Here is an 18,071-nt window from a genome sequence, read left to right as displayed (position 1 = left end):
AACACACATGTACTATCTCAGAGTTTTATGCATGTCAGGAATCCGGGTGTGGCTTAGCTGGGTGCCTCTGGCCTCAGTCAAGTTATCGGCTGGGGCCGTGGTCTCAGATGAAGGGTCCACTGGGGTGAGGGGATCACTTCGAACCATATGATGGTTGGTGGGCATTTGTCCCTCACCACGTGGACTCCTCCATGGGGCTGCCTCCTGACATGACAGCTGGCTTTCTGTAGGATGAGCGACAGCAGAGTGAGGGAGAGCAGCCAAGACAGAAGCCACAGTCTTTTAAAACGCTGATCTCCAAAGTGACATCTTTCACTTCTGCTGTATTATATTTGCTAGGAACAAGTCAACATGCCCATTCTACACTTAAGATGTGAGGGTCACAAAAAGACATGAATATAGTAGGTGGGGACCATGAGGGGGCATCTTAGACGCTGCCTAGCACAGAGAGTGTTATGTATGGGGAGTGGAAAGGAGAAAAAATTGCCCAGGCAAGCATCAATCTACCGTGTTTCCCCGAAAATAAGACCTAGCCAGACCATCAGTTCTAATGTGGTTTTTGGAGCAAAAATTAATATAATACCCGGTATTATATTATCATATCATATCATATCATATCATATCATATCATATCATATCATATCATATCATATCATATATCATATTATAAAGACTGGGTCTTATATTGTAGTAAAATAAAACCGGGTCTTATGTTAATTTTGCCTCCAAAAGACGCATTAGAGCTGATGGTCTGGCTAGGTCTTACTTTCGGGGAAGCAGGACGTATGGGAAAGGGGCTGGAGCTTCTGTGACATGTTTAGTTCTTCACTGCTCACTTACATCTCTATTCTGGTTAGGAATTAGGGCAGCCCCAGGCAAGACTGTGGTTTCCCCATAGAGTGCAGACTTCCCTTTCGGTAGCCCTGAGACCCTCTTCCCTTCCTCTGCAAAACATACTGCTAGTTTAGTCCCATTAAACTGTAAATGTTTGGGTAAGTTAACGAGGAAGGAGCATTCCTGTTAGTAAGGGCTACATTTCTTTGAACAAATATAGCCCTGGTTGTGGAATTTCAAACTTCTGATGGAGAAGTGTGGCAGGTGCTCTTCTGGAGCTGGGGAGGTATGAATGGAGGGCTTTCCTTTTGTGGCCCAAATCCTATGAGCATGGAAAGGGGTATAATACTGGGGCTGGGGCCGAGGCTGTGGACTCAGGCAGCGCGGCTGGAATTACAGTCTCACCAGTCCCTAGCTGAGTGACTTTTGGCAAACTGCCTAATCATTTGAAGCCTCAGTTTCCTAATGTGTAAAATGGGGGTGATAACAGCAGCTTCATCCCATGGAAGCTGTTGTGACTTGACACACAGCAAGCACTCAGTGAGTGTGTACCACTTTCATCCTCGCAGCCACAGCTTTTTCATTCAGGTTCAGGTGCAGGCCCAAAGGAGCCCAGAACGGGGAGCGGTGGTGTGAGGCTGGGGCAGGTGGGGCAGGTGGGGCAGGAGAATGCGACAGAGCGGAGCCTACCTTGGGCTTGGTTGTGTGGGGAGCCTGAGAACCTGCCTGGTCTGGAGAGGGGAGGGACCTTGGTACACTTGTTACTCATTTGGTTTGGGATAATTTCTAATGCATTCTAACATAGCCCTGGCTTTCAGCCGTGGGATTCAAGCTGCCTGTTTTGAAAGCCTCCAGGAAGGAAGTTTATCTTCCTGGAGTGATGAGTAAAGCAGGGCTGATGCTTCTTCAGTAAATGTGTGCATTTCTACGTACTATGGAAAGTCTCTTGTGGTCTACCCAGCCCATGTTGGGGTTTCTGGACTCACACCTCCTTCAGGGCAGCCCAGCACATCACCGCCACAGCCTAGGCTTTCTTCTACTCAGTCTCCACATCCAGACCCACCTGCCCACGTGTGCCCAGGATCAGAACAATACCAGGCGTGGCCCTCACACAATCAAGCTTATGAGAAACTATAGGAGCTGACCCATGAGGCTATTTTGGGTGGTGTAGAGTGCTCTGGGCTTTGGAGCCAGACAGATGCCCATGTGCAAATCCCTGTTTGATTCCTTTGGGGCATTGTACGAGTTTTCCTCTGTGCTTTAGTTTCTGCTTCTGTAAACTGGGGATAATAATCACCAGCTCAAGGGAGCAGTAAATGAGATGATACCCACAGAGCACTTGGAAATGCACCTTGCACATTTGGTTGAAATTATGTGATTGTGATTTAGAGGCAGGCTTTGGTGAATATTTACATTGGGAGGAAGTCTGAGTTGCTTTGCTAAAGGTCTGTGAGCTGGTACTTCGATAGCTGTCTGGAAAACAATGGAAGCAAATGAGCTGAGCAGAGCAGCCCTGTGGAAGCTCACTTATTGCAAACAAGGGTTTATTTAGAAGAGGTAATGTGTTTCATAAGATGGGAGATTTAAAAAAAAATTTTAGTGAGGGAGCATCTTCGTAGTAGATCTGCTTTAACTTCTGGAGGTTCTACTTTTTGTGCTATTTTAAGAATCACTTGCTTTTATTTTTTCACCAAACTTTTATTGCCCACCTTCTTTGTCTGGCAGTAAGCCAGCTGTTTGCCCAGGGCTGCCTTTTGCTGGGAATGTCCTCCCGTGTCCCCCTGGGCAGAGAGGATGTGTGAGTGTTGCCATGTGGCCCATGTTTTGGCTGATGGTCCAGCTCCCAGGGCTAAGTGTTACCTACCAGCTCACCCATCCAGGTGCCTGGGTTTCCTGTGCTTGCAGCTCCATCCCTCAATTGTATCAAGAAGATAAGCTAAATAAAATATTTAGATTTCTGACTCCCAAGAAACTTTGGAACACATATCAGTGTGGGTCAGAGCAGGAAATCAGATCAGAGGATTAGATTCTAGCCCTGCAAGTTTTGCTTTCAAATGTTTGCACATTTTCTTGACCCCTCTTTTCCTGGACATTGTCAAAGATAATGAAAGTCCAATTTCTTACTCAGATAAGAGTGTTCCTGAGAAAACACAGAAAGGTTGGGGGAAGAATTCCCACCCATTTTACCGCAACAGGGTCAAGACATTTGACACGAAGGACAATATCACTCTGTAGAATGATAGTGATTTCTGAGAAATAGTCACTCAAAAAAAGGTTGTGACATCAGTGGCTTTGGAATTCCAGCATGTTCACAACCAGCTAGGATGACCCTGCTCCCTTCCTCATTGCCTGTTCTGCTCTGACTTCCAAGAACAGTGACCCTGCACCCTTGCCCCTTCTGGGACAATGCAGTGGGAAAGCATGATCTATTATTTCTGCTCACAGCACTTCTGACACCAAATGTGTGTGTCTTTCTCCCCCACCCCACCCGTCATGTAGTTCTCTGACTTTCTGGACACCAACTGGGTGTCCTACAATTCAGTTCAGTTCTGACATTAACTCTCCTGAGTCAGCTCAGACCCCGCAGGTTAGGGGCTCAGCTCCACAAGGCTGCCCCGTACGTACTTCAGACGCCAATCACAAGCACTGGGTTCTCACTTCTGTCTGAGTTGGCTACACATTGAGGATTCCCACAACACCCTCCTCAGGTTTGATCACTTGCTGGAACAGCTCACAGAACTCAGGCGAACACTTGACTTACTGGTTTATTATAAAGGAGAGTATAAAGGATACAAATGAACAGCCAGATGAGGAGGTACACAGGGTAAAGTCTGGCAGGGAGCTTCTGTGCCTATGGACTTGGGGCACACCACCTTCCGACAGGTAGATGTGTTCACCAACCCAGAAGCCCTCTAAACCCTGTGGTTTTGGGGCTTGCATGGAGGTTTTGTTATGTAGGCATGACTGACTATTAAATCAATCTCCAGCCCCGTGAGGCTTCCTTAGAACAAAAGGCCATTCCAAGGGTTTTAGAAGCTCTGTGTCAGGAGCCAGGGACAAAGACCAAATATATATTGATTAGCTCAGAAGGTGAGGAGGATGAGAATGGTCTGGAACCTCCCTACTTTCTGCTAATATCTTCTCGGCTGAGTGTGCCCTCCTGGTGCATGCCATCCTGGAAGGGGTCAGCTGCCCTGGGGACCAGGCAGAGGGACACACACCATGAAAGCGTAGTGCCTCCCAGCCCCTGCTCCCAACACGTACAAGGGAGGGCCACACGTGGGTCCAAAGCGGTGAGACCTGGCCCCTGACCCTGTCTGCTCTGCCTTTCGGTGCCAATGTAGGCATGAAGTGGCAGGCAGTGGGTGCCTATGGAGCTTGTCTTTGACACATACGCAGCTGGAATCTCTCTGTGGCCTTTGGGGACCCCTGACTGTGTGACAGGGCCCGGTAGCAGCCCCTGGAGATGGGCCCAGGTGGGACTGGCTGTAGGACTCTCTTAGGGGAACCTTCAGGTTTAGATAACGTTGGTGGGATGGAGAATAAGTTTCTGCTGTTTGGAGGTCAGGGGTGTCTAGGTGGGGAATGAGGGCCCTCTACTTTATGGCCCGGCTATGGTGTGTGTCTATATTTATTTTTCTATAAAGTGAAGGCAAAGATGAGAGGAAGGGATAAAGGATAAAGGGAGGATAGAGGGAGGTTGGAAAGATGACTGCTTCAGCTTTGATGGGTCCATTGTAGGCCTTGGAGACGGGGTTGCCCTAAGTTGGGGTGGGACCTGTGGGGATCACTGGAGACAGTAGCAGAGACCCCCCCGGCCCCCCCCCACATAGACCTTTCCAGGATGTGTGATCTCTGGTTCCAGGTGCATTGAGTCAGCAACTCTGAGCCTGGGGGAGGATGAAGTAGCGGCTTGGTGGGGGGGGGGTGAATTGAGGGCTGAGTTGCAGGGTGACGAAGGGGAGTCCTCGTACCCACCCACACACGTGTCAGCCTGGGCTGGGGAGTTGGCCAAGGCGTTGATGAGATCGTGGGCAGATGACCTCTTGGCCCCCCATTGGCCCGACTGAAGTCACAGCATGGACGTGGCCCTGAGGAGGACTTAGAGCCGCCCTTCAGCTGAGGGGGCAAGGATGGGGTGCTGGCTTCTGCACTGCTGAGCTGGGAGAGGACCCCGCCTCACCCCTCCAGGCTGGCCTTCCTGCCCGCTTGCCTCCAGGGAGTCTCCCTGGTGGGGCCGTGTCCCGGAGCCCCCACAATGCCAGTGCAGAGAAGGGCCTCTTCCCGGGCTGAGCACTCTGCAGGCTCCGGGTGCCTGGCCGCAGTGGAGCCAGAACCCATGGGAGCAGCGGTGGGGAAGGACTGGGGGCTGCGGGGAACTGAGAGCCGGGAGCTGCAGTTTCTGGTCCTGGTTCTGCCAGTAACTGAGCGTGGCTCTGTCACTTTCCTTAGTTATCCCCTCTGTAAAATGGGACATGCAACCGAATGATCCAACAGCTTGAGAAGTGGGGCCTGACTTAGAATCTTCTTGTATAACTCGTTTGTAGACTGGTGTGGGGAAGAACATCTGTGGCATTTCAGTGAGACTGTGCCCTGCTGGTTCGGGCTTCCACTTTGGCCACTCTAGGAGATTTCCCCTCCTCCTCCTGTTCTTCCTCCTTCCTCTGTGCCCCTGCAGGGGAGTGTCTCGTCACAGGACAGTCCCACTTCAAGAGCTTTGATGACAGGTACTTCACCTTCAGTGGGGTCTGCCAGTACCTGCTGGCCCAGGACTGCCAGGACCACTCCTTCTCCATCGTCATAGAGACAATGCAGGTGAGCTCTGCCAGGTGCCCGTCAGGAGGCACCTGAGGAGTGACGGGGTGGGGCGAGGTGGTCCGTCTCCTTTCCTGAGCTGCTTGGACATGGGGATACAGCCAAGGTGAGGATAGACGGAGTACACAGGGCTCGCCGTGAGGATCAAAGTCTCTGATTGTCTTTGGAAGAATAGGCCCAAGGAACCGGACAAGACAGAAGCCTTGTCTGGTCATAAAACACCAGAGCAGGACAGGAAAGGGCAGAGGAGCCATGGGAAGCTGGGCTCAGGGCCTTCTTGTTGCACGACTCCAGGGGGCTCCATTGCAGAGATTGGCCTGTGAGAATGGAGTTGTCCTGTGTGAGAAGCCAGAGGTTGTCTGTGGGTGGGGTCTTTCTCTGAGTCAGTGGGCCCTGGCCTGGGGTGCTGGGCTGGTGGGGGTGCGGTGACATCACTCTGCGCTCTTCTCCTGGCAGTGTGCTGATGACCCTGATGCTGTCTGTACCCGCTCAGTCACGGTCCGCCTGCCCAGCCCGCACAACAGCCTTGTGAAGCTGAAGCACGGGGGCGCGATCGCCATGGACGGCCATAATGTCCAGATCCCCCTCCTGCAAGGTAGGCCGCTCCTCCTCACACGGGCTCGGGCGCCCCACCCCTCAGCAGTGCTTACTTCTGCCTCTTCTGTGGAAATGTGAGGGGTGCTATTTTTGGAGGGCAGGTTGCGTATCCTTGGCATGCATTTCTGCAAGAAAGGAAGGCTTCCTGGAGGAGGAGGACAAGTAGAGGAAGATGGCTAGACGCTGGAGAGGAGGAGGCTGCTCCAGGCCTGGGAGAGAGCACGGATGGGAAAAGGGAACAAGGGATTTTCACTTGGCTTGAGCCAATAGGGTCAAGTTAAGGGTTGGGCATGGCGGTCTGGTTCTGCTTGAGATGGGAAAGGAGAAGAGGCTGAGGTCAGGGTGATGGCTGGGGATGGGTCAGACCTGAGAATGTCATGGGGCAAAGCCAGGTGACCCTGGCACCTGTGGGAAACACCTACCTATCCCGTGACTTTGCCAGGTTGCACTGTGCCATTTTGCACAGCATAATTTAAACTATCACCCTCAAAGTGGCTTTTCGACCCCTTCCCTCTTCTTTTTCTTCATGACCACTGGCCACCCCATGGTCCATTATCCTGGCACTGCCCATAGCAGGTGAACTTGTGTCAGCCTGTGTATGTTTAACACTGTGTGTCTGACTCCCCAAGAGATGATGTTTCCCCAGAGCAAGAAGTATGCCTCCTACCTCGTTTCCCGTGAGAACTGCAGTATCAGCTATGCAGACAGCATCGCTCAGTCATGACGACTAATTCAGCCTGGAATCATTGTGTAACAGCAGAGGGGCTCAGGGAATGCTCAGGCATTGGGGAGACACATCCTTGGCTCAGGGCACCGTCCCAAACTAAGGTTGCATAAGACTCTTCCGCCCTCTTGTGGCAATAGGGGGAATGACAGGCTATCGCAGGAATGGGAGGCACCTTTTTGGGAAACCGTATTTGCACTACACCCATACTGATCACACTTCCTCCTGAGACCCCTTTAGGGTTCATGGACATCTCCATCTTCCCCATAACTGATTGCTTTCATTGCTACAGTCCTTTGTGAGACACCCCATCCCTCCCTACGATACATCTGCCTGCCACCACTCTGCCCTCTCCCCATCTCCGCCTAAATCCTGCCCCTGCTCGGTTCCAGGTGACCTCCGAATCCAGCACACCGTGATGGCCTCCGTGCGCCTCAGCTATGGGGAGGACCTGCAGATGGACTGGGATGGCCGCGGGAGACTGCTGGTGAAGGTAGGCCCCCTCCTGAGCGTTGCCTCCCTGCAGCCCGCTGTACAAAGTACCCCTTGTGCTCTGGGCAGAGTGGCTTTGTGTGTGGGAGAAGAATTCCTTTCTCCCCCAGCCCCAGGCCTCCAGAGTGAGGAACAGGCCTCTCTTGTTTATGAGGGCCTGGTGTTTGCTGTCTGGACACCCCTTGTTCACCCTGGGGGTTCTCATGTGTGGGGCTCTGGTACCCCCAGGGTCTCTAGAGGGGGTGGGCTCCTGAGGGCCTGGGAAGGGCAGATGTATTGCCCAGGCTCCTGGCTGTGACAAGGCCTGGGAGTATGGGAGTCTCTGGGGTGCCCACTGTGGGCAGCAAGGGAAGAGTCAGATTAGAACTCACAGCCAAGGCTGTTGTGCACCCCCGGGGGACAAAGCCATCCACTGCCTGGGTAGCGTTACACTGGGAACCACCAGGTCCCTCACTGGGCCCTGGGCCTCTGCAGACTCGGGCCACTTCCTCTTGTTCTCTGTGGTCCTAGACTCGCAGTTGGGTAGGGATCCATGTATTTCACAGGGCTTCCGGATTCGTTTTTCTCTGGAAATTTGCCTAGCAGGTATTGTCACTGCCATTTAATAAACAAAGCGATCACGGCTCAGGGCGCTTGGGAGATGGGCCCCGCACTGCTGGTGGCAGAGCTGCAGCAGCTCTCTGAGTGACGTCCTGCTCACAAGGCCAGTGCTTCTCACTCTTTGGTCTTCAGGTACCTTTGCACTCTTAACATTTATTGAGGACTTCCAGATCTTTCAGGAAGGTCCCAACTACTGATATTTACCAGATAAGAAATTAAATCAGAGACATTTAAGATATGTGTTTACGAATTCATTTAGAAATAACTAGCCCACTACACGTTAATATGTTTTTTTTTTTGAAAAATAACTATATTTTCCAAAACAAGAATAAGTAGTGAGAAGAATATCATTGTTTTACAATTCTGCAAATTTCTTTAATGGTTGGTTTAATAGAAGACAGCTGGAATCTTACATCCACTTCTGCATTCAATCTTTTGTAATATTACATGTCAGGTAGCCTCTGGAAAACTCTGCTGCATACTTGTAAGAGAATGAGAAGGGGAAAGCCTGATAATGTCTTTAGGTTATTATGAAAATAGTTTTGGCCTTGCAGGACACCTTGAAAGGGTCTCAGAAACCTCCAATGGGTCCCAAGACCACGCTGCCCTGTGTCATTCCTAAATACCCTGGAGAGCCCCTTCCTGTGTCCCCGGGTCACGTGTTCCACAGGGCCCTTGGGGTAATCCTGTGATGGGCATCTGTGGTTTCTCGGACACCATCTCTTGGTTTAAAGTCCCTGAGAGGGTGCCAAATTAACTACCTTTTTTTTCTTTTATAAAAAGTAAGCCTTATGATCACAGACAATAGAGCACGAGGAGGTCTTCTTGTCAGCCCCTCATTTACAGTTGGAAATAAAGAACTATCATTTCTGGAGCAAGAAAGTGACTTGCCCCAGGTTTCATGGTCACCTGGTTACAGACAGGACTACAACTCGGATCTCTAATGTCACCTCCTGCATGCTGGTCACCTGCATGCAGGGAGGTGCCTCCTCCTGTTAGCCATTCCACTTTCTCAGGAACCTCTGCTGTCCCAGAAAGGCTTCTCTTGATCTGTGTGATTTCTTCCCTCAGTCAGCAGTCTGGGTGGCTGTCCTCCTCAGGTTCCTGCTGTTTGTTTGTCTTCTGAGGAGAGATAGGAAGACTTCTTTCTGTGGGGATGGGATGCAGGGCTATCTTGGGGTGGGTTTTAGTCCATTTAGCTAATAAGACGAGGACTTCATTCGTCAAGATTCAGGACCGGAGCAGGGGACCCTGTAGCTGTAGGACTGTCCTCCGTCTTTTGGTCCGGATGAGAAAAGGGAGCATTTGTGGACGGGTCAGGTGGCCAGGCACATAACTGTGCTGAGCCCTGGGGCTTATGGGGGCTGCCCGTGGAGGACACTAGCTGGAGGCAGGACACCGGGAGAGGCAGGCTGAGTGCACTGACCCTGAGAAGAGGCTGGCGAGGTGCTGCAGGGCTCCCTGCTCTCCTCCCCGCCCTGCCCCCTTCCCCCAGGTGAGGTACGGATGCCCTATCACTGAGGGCCAGGTGGTCCAGACAGCAGGGTTCTGCTGGTTGTGATGCAGGGCCCTGCTCAGCCTTAAGCAGAGTGGTGTAGAAAGGACTCTCGGACAGTCTTCGCTTTGTCAGAAGGGTCACTGATCTAAGGTTTATTTCATAATAAAGTGACATAGCAAGCATGTTCTGTAAGTCGCTGATGTTGGGATAATGTCGTGCTGGCCTCCACGGATATACCCATTCTTCTACACTAGGCCAGCTGATCCCTGAGACAAGCCATGTGGATAGGAGAAGATACCATTTTCCCGAGTGGGGCGTGGTAGTGATGACAGGCCTGGTGGGATAAGCAAGAGGACACTTTGGGGAGCAAGAGAGCACTCAGGATCTGAGAATGAGGAAAGAGAGAAAAAATGCTGAGACAGGGCTGAGGGGGAAGACTCATCCCCAATTTTGCTGCTCTGTTCAGGGCTGGCCTCGACTGTTGGCACTGCATTTCAGCCTGCGTCCAGAGGAGAACCTCATTCATCCACGAATTTATTCAGTTATTTGTTCAACCATTCATTTCTTCAACACATACGTAGTGAGTGTCCACAGACACCATTGGAGAGGCTGAGGTTTCAACAGTGAAACAAAACAGACAAGAATCTTTGCCTCATTTAGTTTAAACTCTAATGGCGGGGGAGACAGACAATTAACCAAACCAGTAAGTAAATGATGTCACGTATGAGAAGGTGATAAATCCTGGGGAGATAAATGAAGCAGAGAAGGGGGCAGGAAGTGCCAGGGTTGGGAGGCGTCCCATTTTAAATAGGGGGGTCCGGGAAGACCTGGGTGCCTCAGGTGATATTCATAAATCAAACAAGGCAACATGACTTCATCCTCTTTCTCATAAATGCTATTTACTTGGGTATATTTTATATAGGTGCGGCACATTCCGCTAGACTGTTCATCCTGCATCTTGTTAAGTCAGAGCTGGAAGCTGGAAGGCGTCATCCAAGAGATGACCACAGTGCATGAGGGTCTCAGAATGCGGGGAGGTTATCGGGTGGCATTAATGACATGCAGCGCAGGAGCCAGGACTCTGGGGCTCTGTCCTGCACCGTCTTTGGACCAGGGCTCCCTCAGAAGAGACTAGCAGATGCCCCCAGCTGTGCTCTGTGAGAGGCAGGGGGCTTGACTCCCTAAGTTGTCCCTGAGTATACACTTAGGACTCAGAAGGATGGAGAATGAGCCACATGCTGCTGGAGTTTAACTCCAGGACCCGTTCTGGTCACCTTGGCAGGCTGCCCCAGAGTCCTGACTGACCCCACCTCCTCCTATCACAACCCCTAGAGTCCCTCTTGGCTCCTGGCCTTTTCTCTTCAATGATGCTCAGTGCCTGAGTTAAATACAGACAGTTAGGAAGGTGTTTTTTGTCACCAAATGTGAGCTCTGAGACGACCTGGACCCTAACTGACTCAGCCTGCTTTGTCCAATGTGTGATGGATATGAACATTCAATAAAGGCATGTTTTCTTTGCACTAGATTCTGGTGGGTGTCAGGCCCACAGGCTTAGGCGTCTACTCTGACAGGTGAGCGGGTAGACAGCACACTGGATGGGGGCTCAAACTGGCTACTGGTCTCAGCTCTGTGACCTCAGGCAAGTTCCTTTCCCTCCCTGGGGAAAGGAACTCCATTTTCGCCATCAGTAAATGGCTGGATAATCTCTAAAATCCCATTCAGCCAGAGAGGTCTCTGATGATTTAAGAGCCCGGATAGAGCTGGTGGTAAACGATACTGTAGTTAGCTTTTTTCTTTCTTGTGCAGCCTCGGGCTTCGCTGCGGTTTATTAAATTCATATTTATTTTTCAGTGAGGAGGGTTTTTTTATTAAAACCACCTCACTAGCGAAAGGAAGCTGTGGCTGCTTTGGCGGCAGCTGCTCCAAGGTGGCCCGCTCTTCCCCACAGCTGTCCCCAGTCTACGCGGGGAGGACCTGCGGCCTGTGTGGGAACTACAACGGCAACAAGGGCGACGACTTCCGCACGCCCGCGGGCCTGGTGGAGCCCCTGGTGGAGGACTTCGGGAACGCCTGGAAGCTGCGCGCGGAGTGTGAGGACCTGAGGACGCAGCCCAGCGACCCGTGTCACCTCAACCCGCGCCTGAGTACGTGAGCCGAGCCGGGGGAAGCGGGGACCCCGCAGGGCCCGGAGGCCTCTCTCCTACGGCCAGTGCGTTCCATGGCACAGTCGGGGGAGGGGCCGCTTGGTTTTCACCATCAGAATTTGATTATCTGCAACTGGATCATTTATTCTTCAAAGTCCCTTTATTGAGCGCCTTCCGTGGGCCAAACCCTGGGAAAGAAAAGAACAGAAAGCAGTTCCGGCCTCTGGACCTTCTCAGTCTGTTGGAGCAGCAGCCACCCAAACTCAGAATTAAATTATCATCAGATAAATGCCCATTTGCTGATTTATCTGCAGCAACATTTCAGTCCTACGTGAAGGTGTCCCACTTACCTAGCCCACCATGGAACTATTTCTCCTTTCTGTCAGTGGGTGTGCTGTGGCTACGTGGCTTTTTATGTGTTTAAGCCAAACATAATTAGGAAAGTGTATTGGCTGTGGAAGGTAAATCACCATGATTCCCACAGCCGAGACAAGTTGTTTTTGCAGCATGTACTGCTGAAGGAGAATGTAGAATGGGAATGTCGGAGTAGGAGCCATCCTTGGCCCCTGGGGCCCACAGCACCCTGGCCAAGCCCCGCTCGCCCCTCTCTCCCCCACAGCCAAATTCGCGGAGGAGGCATGTGCTCTCTTGACGTCCTCCAAGTTCGAAGCCTGCCACCACGTCGTGGGCCCGCTGCCCTACCTGCAGAACTGCCACTACGACGTCTGCTCCTGCTCCGATGGCAGGGACTGCCTGTGCAACGCCGTGGCCAGCTATGCCGCCGCCTGTGCCCGGAAAGGCGTGCACGTCGCGTGGCGGGAGCCCAGCTTTTGTGGTGGGTGCCCTCCCTGCCTGTTGCCCACTCCACACAACCCAACTGAATCTGCCGCGGGTGCCCTCAATCTCCATGCACGTGTCCTTTGCAAAGCACTGTCTGGATTCTGGCACTGGGACACACGCCCAGGGGCATCTGACGGGCACGCGGTGTGGAAACAGTTCATTTGCAGCCATTTCCCCCTCCCAACTCCCAGCAGGACACGGTGGTGGGACCTGCTCGCCCATAGGACAGGCGGGCTACTCTGGACCGTTCCAGGAGGGCAAGTAGGACCCCATGTCTGGAGACTTAGAACATTGGCGTCTCTGCCAAGTAGATACTTCCTGTGGCTGCTGCCACCTAGTGTTGGTTACAAGTTCAGCCAGGCTGTGGAGTGAGTGGGTCCCTGCATCCCTGGAGGGTCTGAGGATAGCAGTGGAAAACTCCTGCACCAATCCTTTGCTCTTAAGTTTGGACAAACCATTGGTGGACTCCTGGCCCAAAGCTTAGACACTGTACAAAGTTATATAAAGTATATAGAATAAATGACATCATTATCCCCAGCTGGCTTTAGAGTCTCACTGTGCCCTGTTATGTTCCTGGCACCAGAGTTGGAATCTGCCTCATGTTCTGGTCCCCTGAGTGACTGGATTGTGCTTACTTTTTGTTGTTATTGTTGTTGCTCTGGGTACATTTGCTGAGTGCCCAGTGTGGTCAGGCAATGGCAGTGGTGTAGAGCCTGAACCTTCCTTTTTGAGGCACAGATGGAAACTGTTTCTCTACTAGGTGCCTACTGCACTGAGTGAAAGGATAATTAGATTAAGGCAGAAGCAACCAAGGAAGGCTTTCTGGAGGCAGTGTACTTGACTGGCTTTTCAAAGGCACAAAAACTGGCTTTTCTTGGCAGGAAAGAGCTGTTTCCCATGGTGGAATAGTACTAGTGATGTGTACTTGTGAGAAGAGTATTCCAGGGCCTGCAATAGTGGCTATAAGGTACAGTGGATTGTCGTGTAGGGCGGCCTGCGGGGTCTCAGCTCCGGCTCCCCACATAAGAACGCAGGATGTGGTGAGGCCAAAAAGGAACACCCACAGAGCCATAGATGGGGGAGTCATACCACTATATTCTCACTGGCGGCATCCGCCTCTCGCAATCCGCTCTTTCTAGCTCAGCCACCATCTTCTTGCTAGCCCCCATTTGCTGTTAGCGTAGCCACAGCAGTTATGTTAGTGGCCAATGGCTCACTGGTTACAGCTGACGGCCAACTAGCCACAGCTGATGGCCATGCAATCACAGTTGATGGCCCTTTACTACCTGAGCCAGCACCTTTCTATGTGAGGCCGAGAGCCTGGAAACTGCTTTCTGGGGCTCTGTCCCCACATGGATATTCTGATTTTTAGGGTTAGGTAGATGTGTTGGGAGACTAAAATGTTGGTGATTCTGATGGAAGCCGGAAAATAGGAACTATGAGAAATGTATTATATGATGTATTTGAATGTTTTAATACGTGTATTAATATCATATATTTGAAGAGAAGGTATGGGGCTCTAGAATATCACCATTTGGGGTTTATTGAGCCAACTCATGTTTCCAGTCTGAGCAATCTCCTAAAAAAGAGGAGCAGAGACACAAGTCAGGATGAAAGGGAACAAGCATATAGATGCATGCAGTTGTGTCCCCCATCCCTCCAGCTCTGGGATGTCACAGAGATGTAGAAACTGGAAGAACCAAGGTTGAGACCCTGGTGGCTCCTTGCCAGTGGCTTCCCAGCTATGTGACTGTGAACCTTCCCCTTCACCCCTCCAGACTTCAGGTCCGCATCAGTGTCTGCTGGTTAGAAATTGTGGAAAGTAAGGAGGGATAAATTATATGCTGTCTATGAATCTGCTTTGCGTGTCCATCAGTATTAGAAATCGTGCATTATCAGTGTGCTGCAGCATCTAAGGAATTCCTACTTTAGGACATTCTCCCAGAATGCCGAGGGCTTATGGAAATATTTTTCAATCTCCCAACAGCAACTGTTCTTAACCTTCATTGAGGTGAGAGCAAGAGGAAATGGGCTGACACAGCAGCAGCAGGGGCTGAGATTGGGTTAGAGAGTTACCTGACTCCTGAGGCTTTAAGATATGGCAGAAAGTATGGGGTGGTAGGAAGTGTTCCCCGGAGACTTTTATGGACAAGAGGGATCTGTCTCTGTGTGTTTATGGTGAACCAGAGAAAAGGCTGACCAGATGGCCTTGGGTTGTTCCTGTGAGCCCAAGGAGGGTGGGCAGGACTCTGGGTTCATTCTGTTCCTCATTTTCCCTTCCTGAGCAATGAACAGAGCCCCCTAAACCACTGACTCCATCCAGATGAAGAGGAAACACCAACTGGGGCCACTCATAGAGCAAGGACCGATCACACAGCCACTTGTGTGATGCTGTGAGGAGAGTCAGGAAGGCAAGACTGGGCTCCTTGAAGGCAGGGACCAAGCCTTACCGTCTCTGCATCCCGAGCCTAGCACAGGCCCTGGCCCCTGCTGGGAACACACTAAACGTCTGTGTCGTGCAGGGGATCCTGCCGACTTCGCCATGTGTCATGCAGGGTGTCATGCGGGGTCTCAGCTCCCACTCCCCACATAAGAACGCAGGACATGGTGAGGCCAAAAAGGAACACCCACGGAGCCATAGGTAGGGGAGTCATACCACTATACTCTCACTGGCGGCTGGGTTGGAGACACAGGAACCAGGAGCAACACAATTCTCAACCCTCACTGCTCCGCCCGCAGACTCAGCCACCATCTTCTTGTTAGCTCCCCCTTCTTTTTTCTGCTAGCCTAGCCACAGCAGTTATATTAGTGCCCAATGGCTCACTGGTTACAGCTGACGGCCAACTAGCCATAGCTGATGGCCATTTGATCACAGTCGATGGCCATTTACTACCTGAGCCAGCACCTTTCTATGTGAGGCCGAGAGCCTGGAAACTGCTTTTTGGGGCTCTGTCCCCACAGTCTGTTAAACTGTGCTGTGCATGACGTCTTCTGGGGAAGAAGGCCGTAGGAAAAATGTAATATGGCTCCAAGCCAGCTCTAGAGACAGTCTGGCAGCTGATAAAAGCTCTCAGTCCCAGCTGCTGCTTTAATGGGTGAAATGTGCCCTTATCACTGTGGGTTCAATGGATTGAAAGGGATTTTCATCTTTGTTGCCCAACATGGCCCATCTCAATGCGCTCTCACTCTAAATATTTATCCAATGACCCAACCTCTCTGCTGGTTCAGGTCTAATATAGTTAGAGAGCCCGCTCCCTTCCCAGCTACCCTCAACTACCAAGCCCGGAGCTGGTGCAGGAGCAGGAGGCTAAAAGGGCCCTCCAGAGCCCCCCCCCATTTCTGAGGTTCATGGCAGGGTTTCCTTTCACAGCTTCTGTGAAATGCTCTGCCTGTGGGATTCGCTGTAGAAATTATTCCAGCAGAGAGGGGAAGGGTTCTAATCATCCCAGGGGAGTGTCCCAAGGGTGAGTTTCTCGTTTCTTGGATCACAGCTGATCAGCAGCGGGAAAGCGTTTTGCTCCCCTCACCTCCCAGTGAAGAATTTTATCGTTGGGGTACTCCTGAGACCGTTGTGAGCACAGAAAGTGGTTGGCCACAGTCCAGGAGGGCCAGGTCTTCTTAGGCCAGGCCCTTCTCTGGAATACCCCTCCCATCTGGAGCCTGCTGAGCTGGGGTTGTTTCCCCATAATCGTAATGTAATGGCAGCCACGTGCCAGTTCTAAACTTGTTCGCTCTAAACTTGTTCGCTCACTTAACTTCCACAACAACCCAGGAGGATATTACTATTATATTCCAGGGAGGAAACTGCTCAAAATCACATTGCTAACGAATGGCAGACTAGGGCTCAAACCCAGGAATTTGGGATACAGAACCTCCTCTCTTAGCTGCTTTGCCACTTTGTCACACTTCCCTTTGGCTTTTGTCTGCTGTGCTATTTCTATGTGGGAGGCCAGGGAGAGTGAGGGCTGTGGGTAGATGGGTGCCGCCCACTTTGCACAGTAGGTATAAGAGTGCCCCTGCTCTTTGTGACTGGTGCGTCCTCAAAGCATGGCTCCTAAGGGACTCTTTCCTTTTTAGAGCATGATGGTTAAGAGCTTTTAGATCATAGAGAGCTGGGTTCAAATCCTGCTTCTGCTTCTTCCTGTGAGGCATAACCCTGACAAGTCATTTGGCTTAAGCATCACTTTTCTTACCTGTAGGAAGGGGGTTATGAGCTCTAACTCCCTGAGACAGGCGCAATAGGCATAAAACCTGTGTGAAAAGCAGGATACGCAGTAGATGCTCAATCAATCACAGCCGCTGTTGTTATCAGCACGGGAGACATGCCCTTGCTTATCACTCCCGGTTCCTTTTAACATTCACAGCTTCACTTTCTACTGTGTCCCAGGCTGTGCGAATTCAGAGATGATTGAGCACGATCCCCTGATTACGCAGAGAACGCAGGCGTATCCCTAATTAGACATTTCTGAGCCTAAAAATACACTTTTGCTCATGGTGGGAAAGGAAGGCAGAGGCCATACAGATAGAATTGGGGGTCACTGCTGTGAGGGGTGGCACCCCAAGTCCTGGAACCACAGTCCGTGTCACCTTAATGTTCCCACTGAAACCTTCCTTCCCTCCCCTCTCTCCCAGCGCTGAGCTGCCCACAGGGCCAAGTATACCTGCAGTGTGGGACCCCCTGCAACATGACCTGCCATTCCCTGTCTAACTCGGATGAGGAATGCAGTGAGGTCTGCCTGGAGGGCTGCTTCTGCCCCCCAGGGCTCTACCTGGATGACAGGGGAAACTGCGTGCCCAAGGCCCAGTGCCCCTGTTACTATGATGGTGAGATCTTCCAGCCTGAAGACATCTTCTCAGACCATCACACCATGTGGTAAGTGCAAGCAGCAGGGCCATGGAAAGGACAATGGTTCTTCAAGTCCTCCATGTTACAGATGAGTAAACTGAGGCCCAAGAAAGGAAGTGACTTGTCCAGAGTGGCACAGCAAGTCAGAGCAGAGCTGGGACTTCACCCAGGTCTTCTGACTTCTGTACTATGCAGGGAACTAGAACTCCAGGCTGGCAGTGGGAATTCTTGAGCTTTATTGCCAACCATCATGTGTTGGGCCCCATTTCCCTGTTCTGGGTCTCAGTTTCCCTTTTCTAGAACAGGAAATAGGAGCTCTCCCTGTTCCCTTCCCCTTCAGCCTCCTGTCAGGGTCACCAAGGTCAGTCCTCAGGGGGAACATGTGTTGTATGAAAGAAAGATAAGATTGGAAGGAAACTGGGACCAGGTTCAGGGGGTCTTTGAAAGATAGGGTGAGGACTGATGCTTGAACAACAGGCAATGGGGACCTCGGAAGGTTAGAGCAGAGAGCAAATAGGATCAAAGTATAGCTTCGGGGAGTGGGTTCTGGAAGCTGCCTGAGGTATGAGGGAGCTCAGTTGTGGGAAGGGATTGACACAGTCTGGTCTGGTCGAAAGGTGGTAAGGCCCTGGGCAAGCAATAGCAGTGTAAATGGGAACTGGAGATAGAAGCTAGAGTCAT

General features: G+C 51.4%; 1 protein-coding gene across 1 annotated transcript in view; it reads left to right on the top strand.

Moving 5' to 3' along the window:
- The window catches only part of VWF (von Willebrand factor), a 138,187-nt gene that overhangs the window by 43,258 nt on the left and 76,858 nt on the right, over positions 1-18,071 (top strand). Inside the window, exons 11-16 of the mRNA XM_033116665.1 lie at positions 5,513-5,649; positions 6,106-6,244; positions 7,363-7,463; positions 11,509-11,704; positions 12,324-12,539; positions 17,177-17,417. Of these exons, the coding sequence (XP_032972556.1) occupies positions 5,513-5,649; positions 6,106-6,244; positions 7,363-7,463; positions 11,509-11,704; positions 12,324-12,539; positions 17,177-17,417 (1,030 nt within the window). The remainder of the gene's footprint in view (positions 1-5,512; positions 5,650-6,105; positions 6,245-7,362; positions 7,464-11,508; positions 11,705-12,323; positions 12,540-17,176; positions 17,418-18,071) is intronic.

Source organism: Rhinolophus ferrumequinum, chromosome 10 (genome assembly GCF_004115265.2).
Source record: "Rhinolophus ferrumequinum isolate MPI-CBG mRhiFer1 chromosome 10, mRhiFer1_v1.p, whole genome shotgun sequence".
NCBI lineage: Eukaryota > Metazoa > Chordata > Mammalia > Chiroptera > Rhinolophidae > Rhinolophus > Rhinolophus ferrumequinum.
This window is presented reverse-complemented; position numbering and strand designations above follow the sequence as displayed.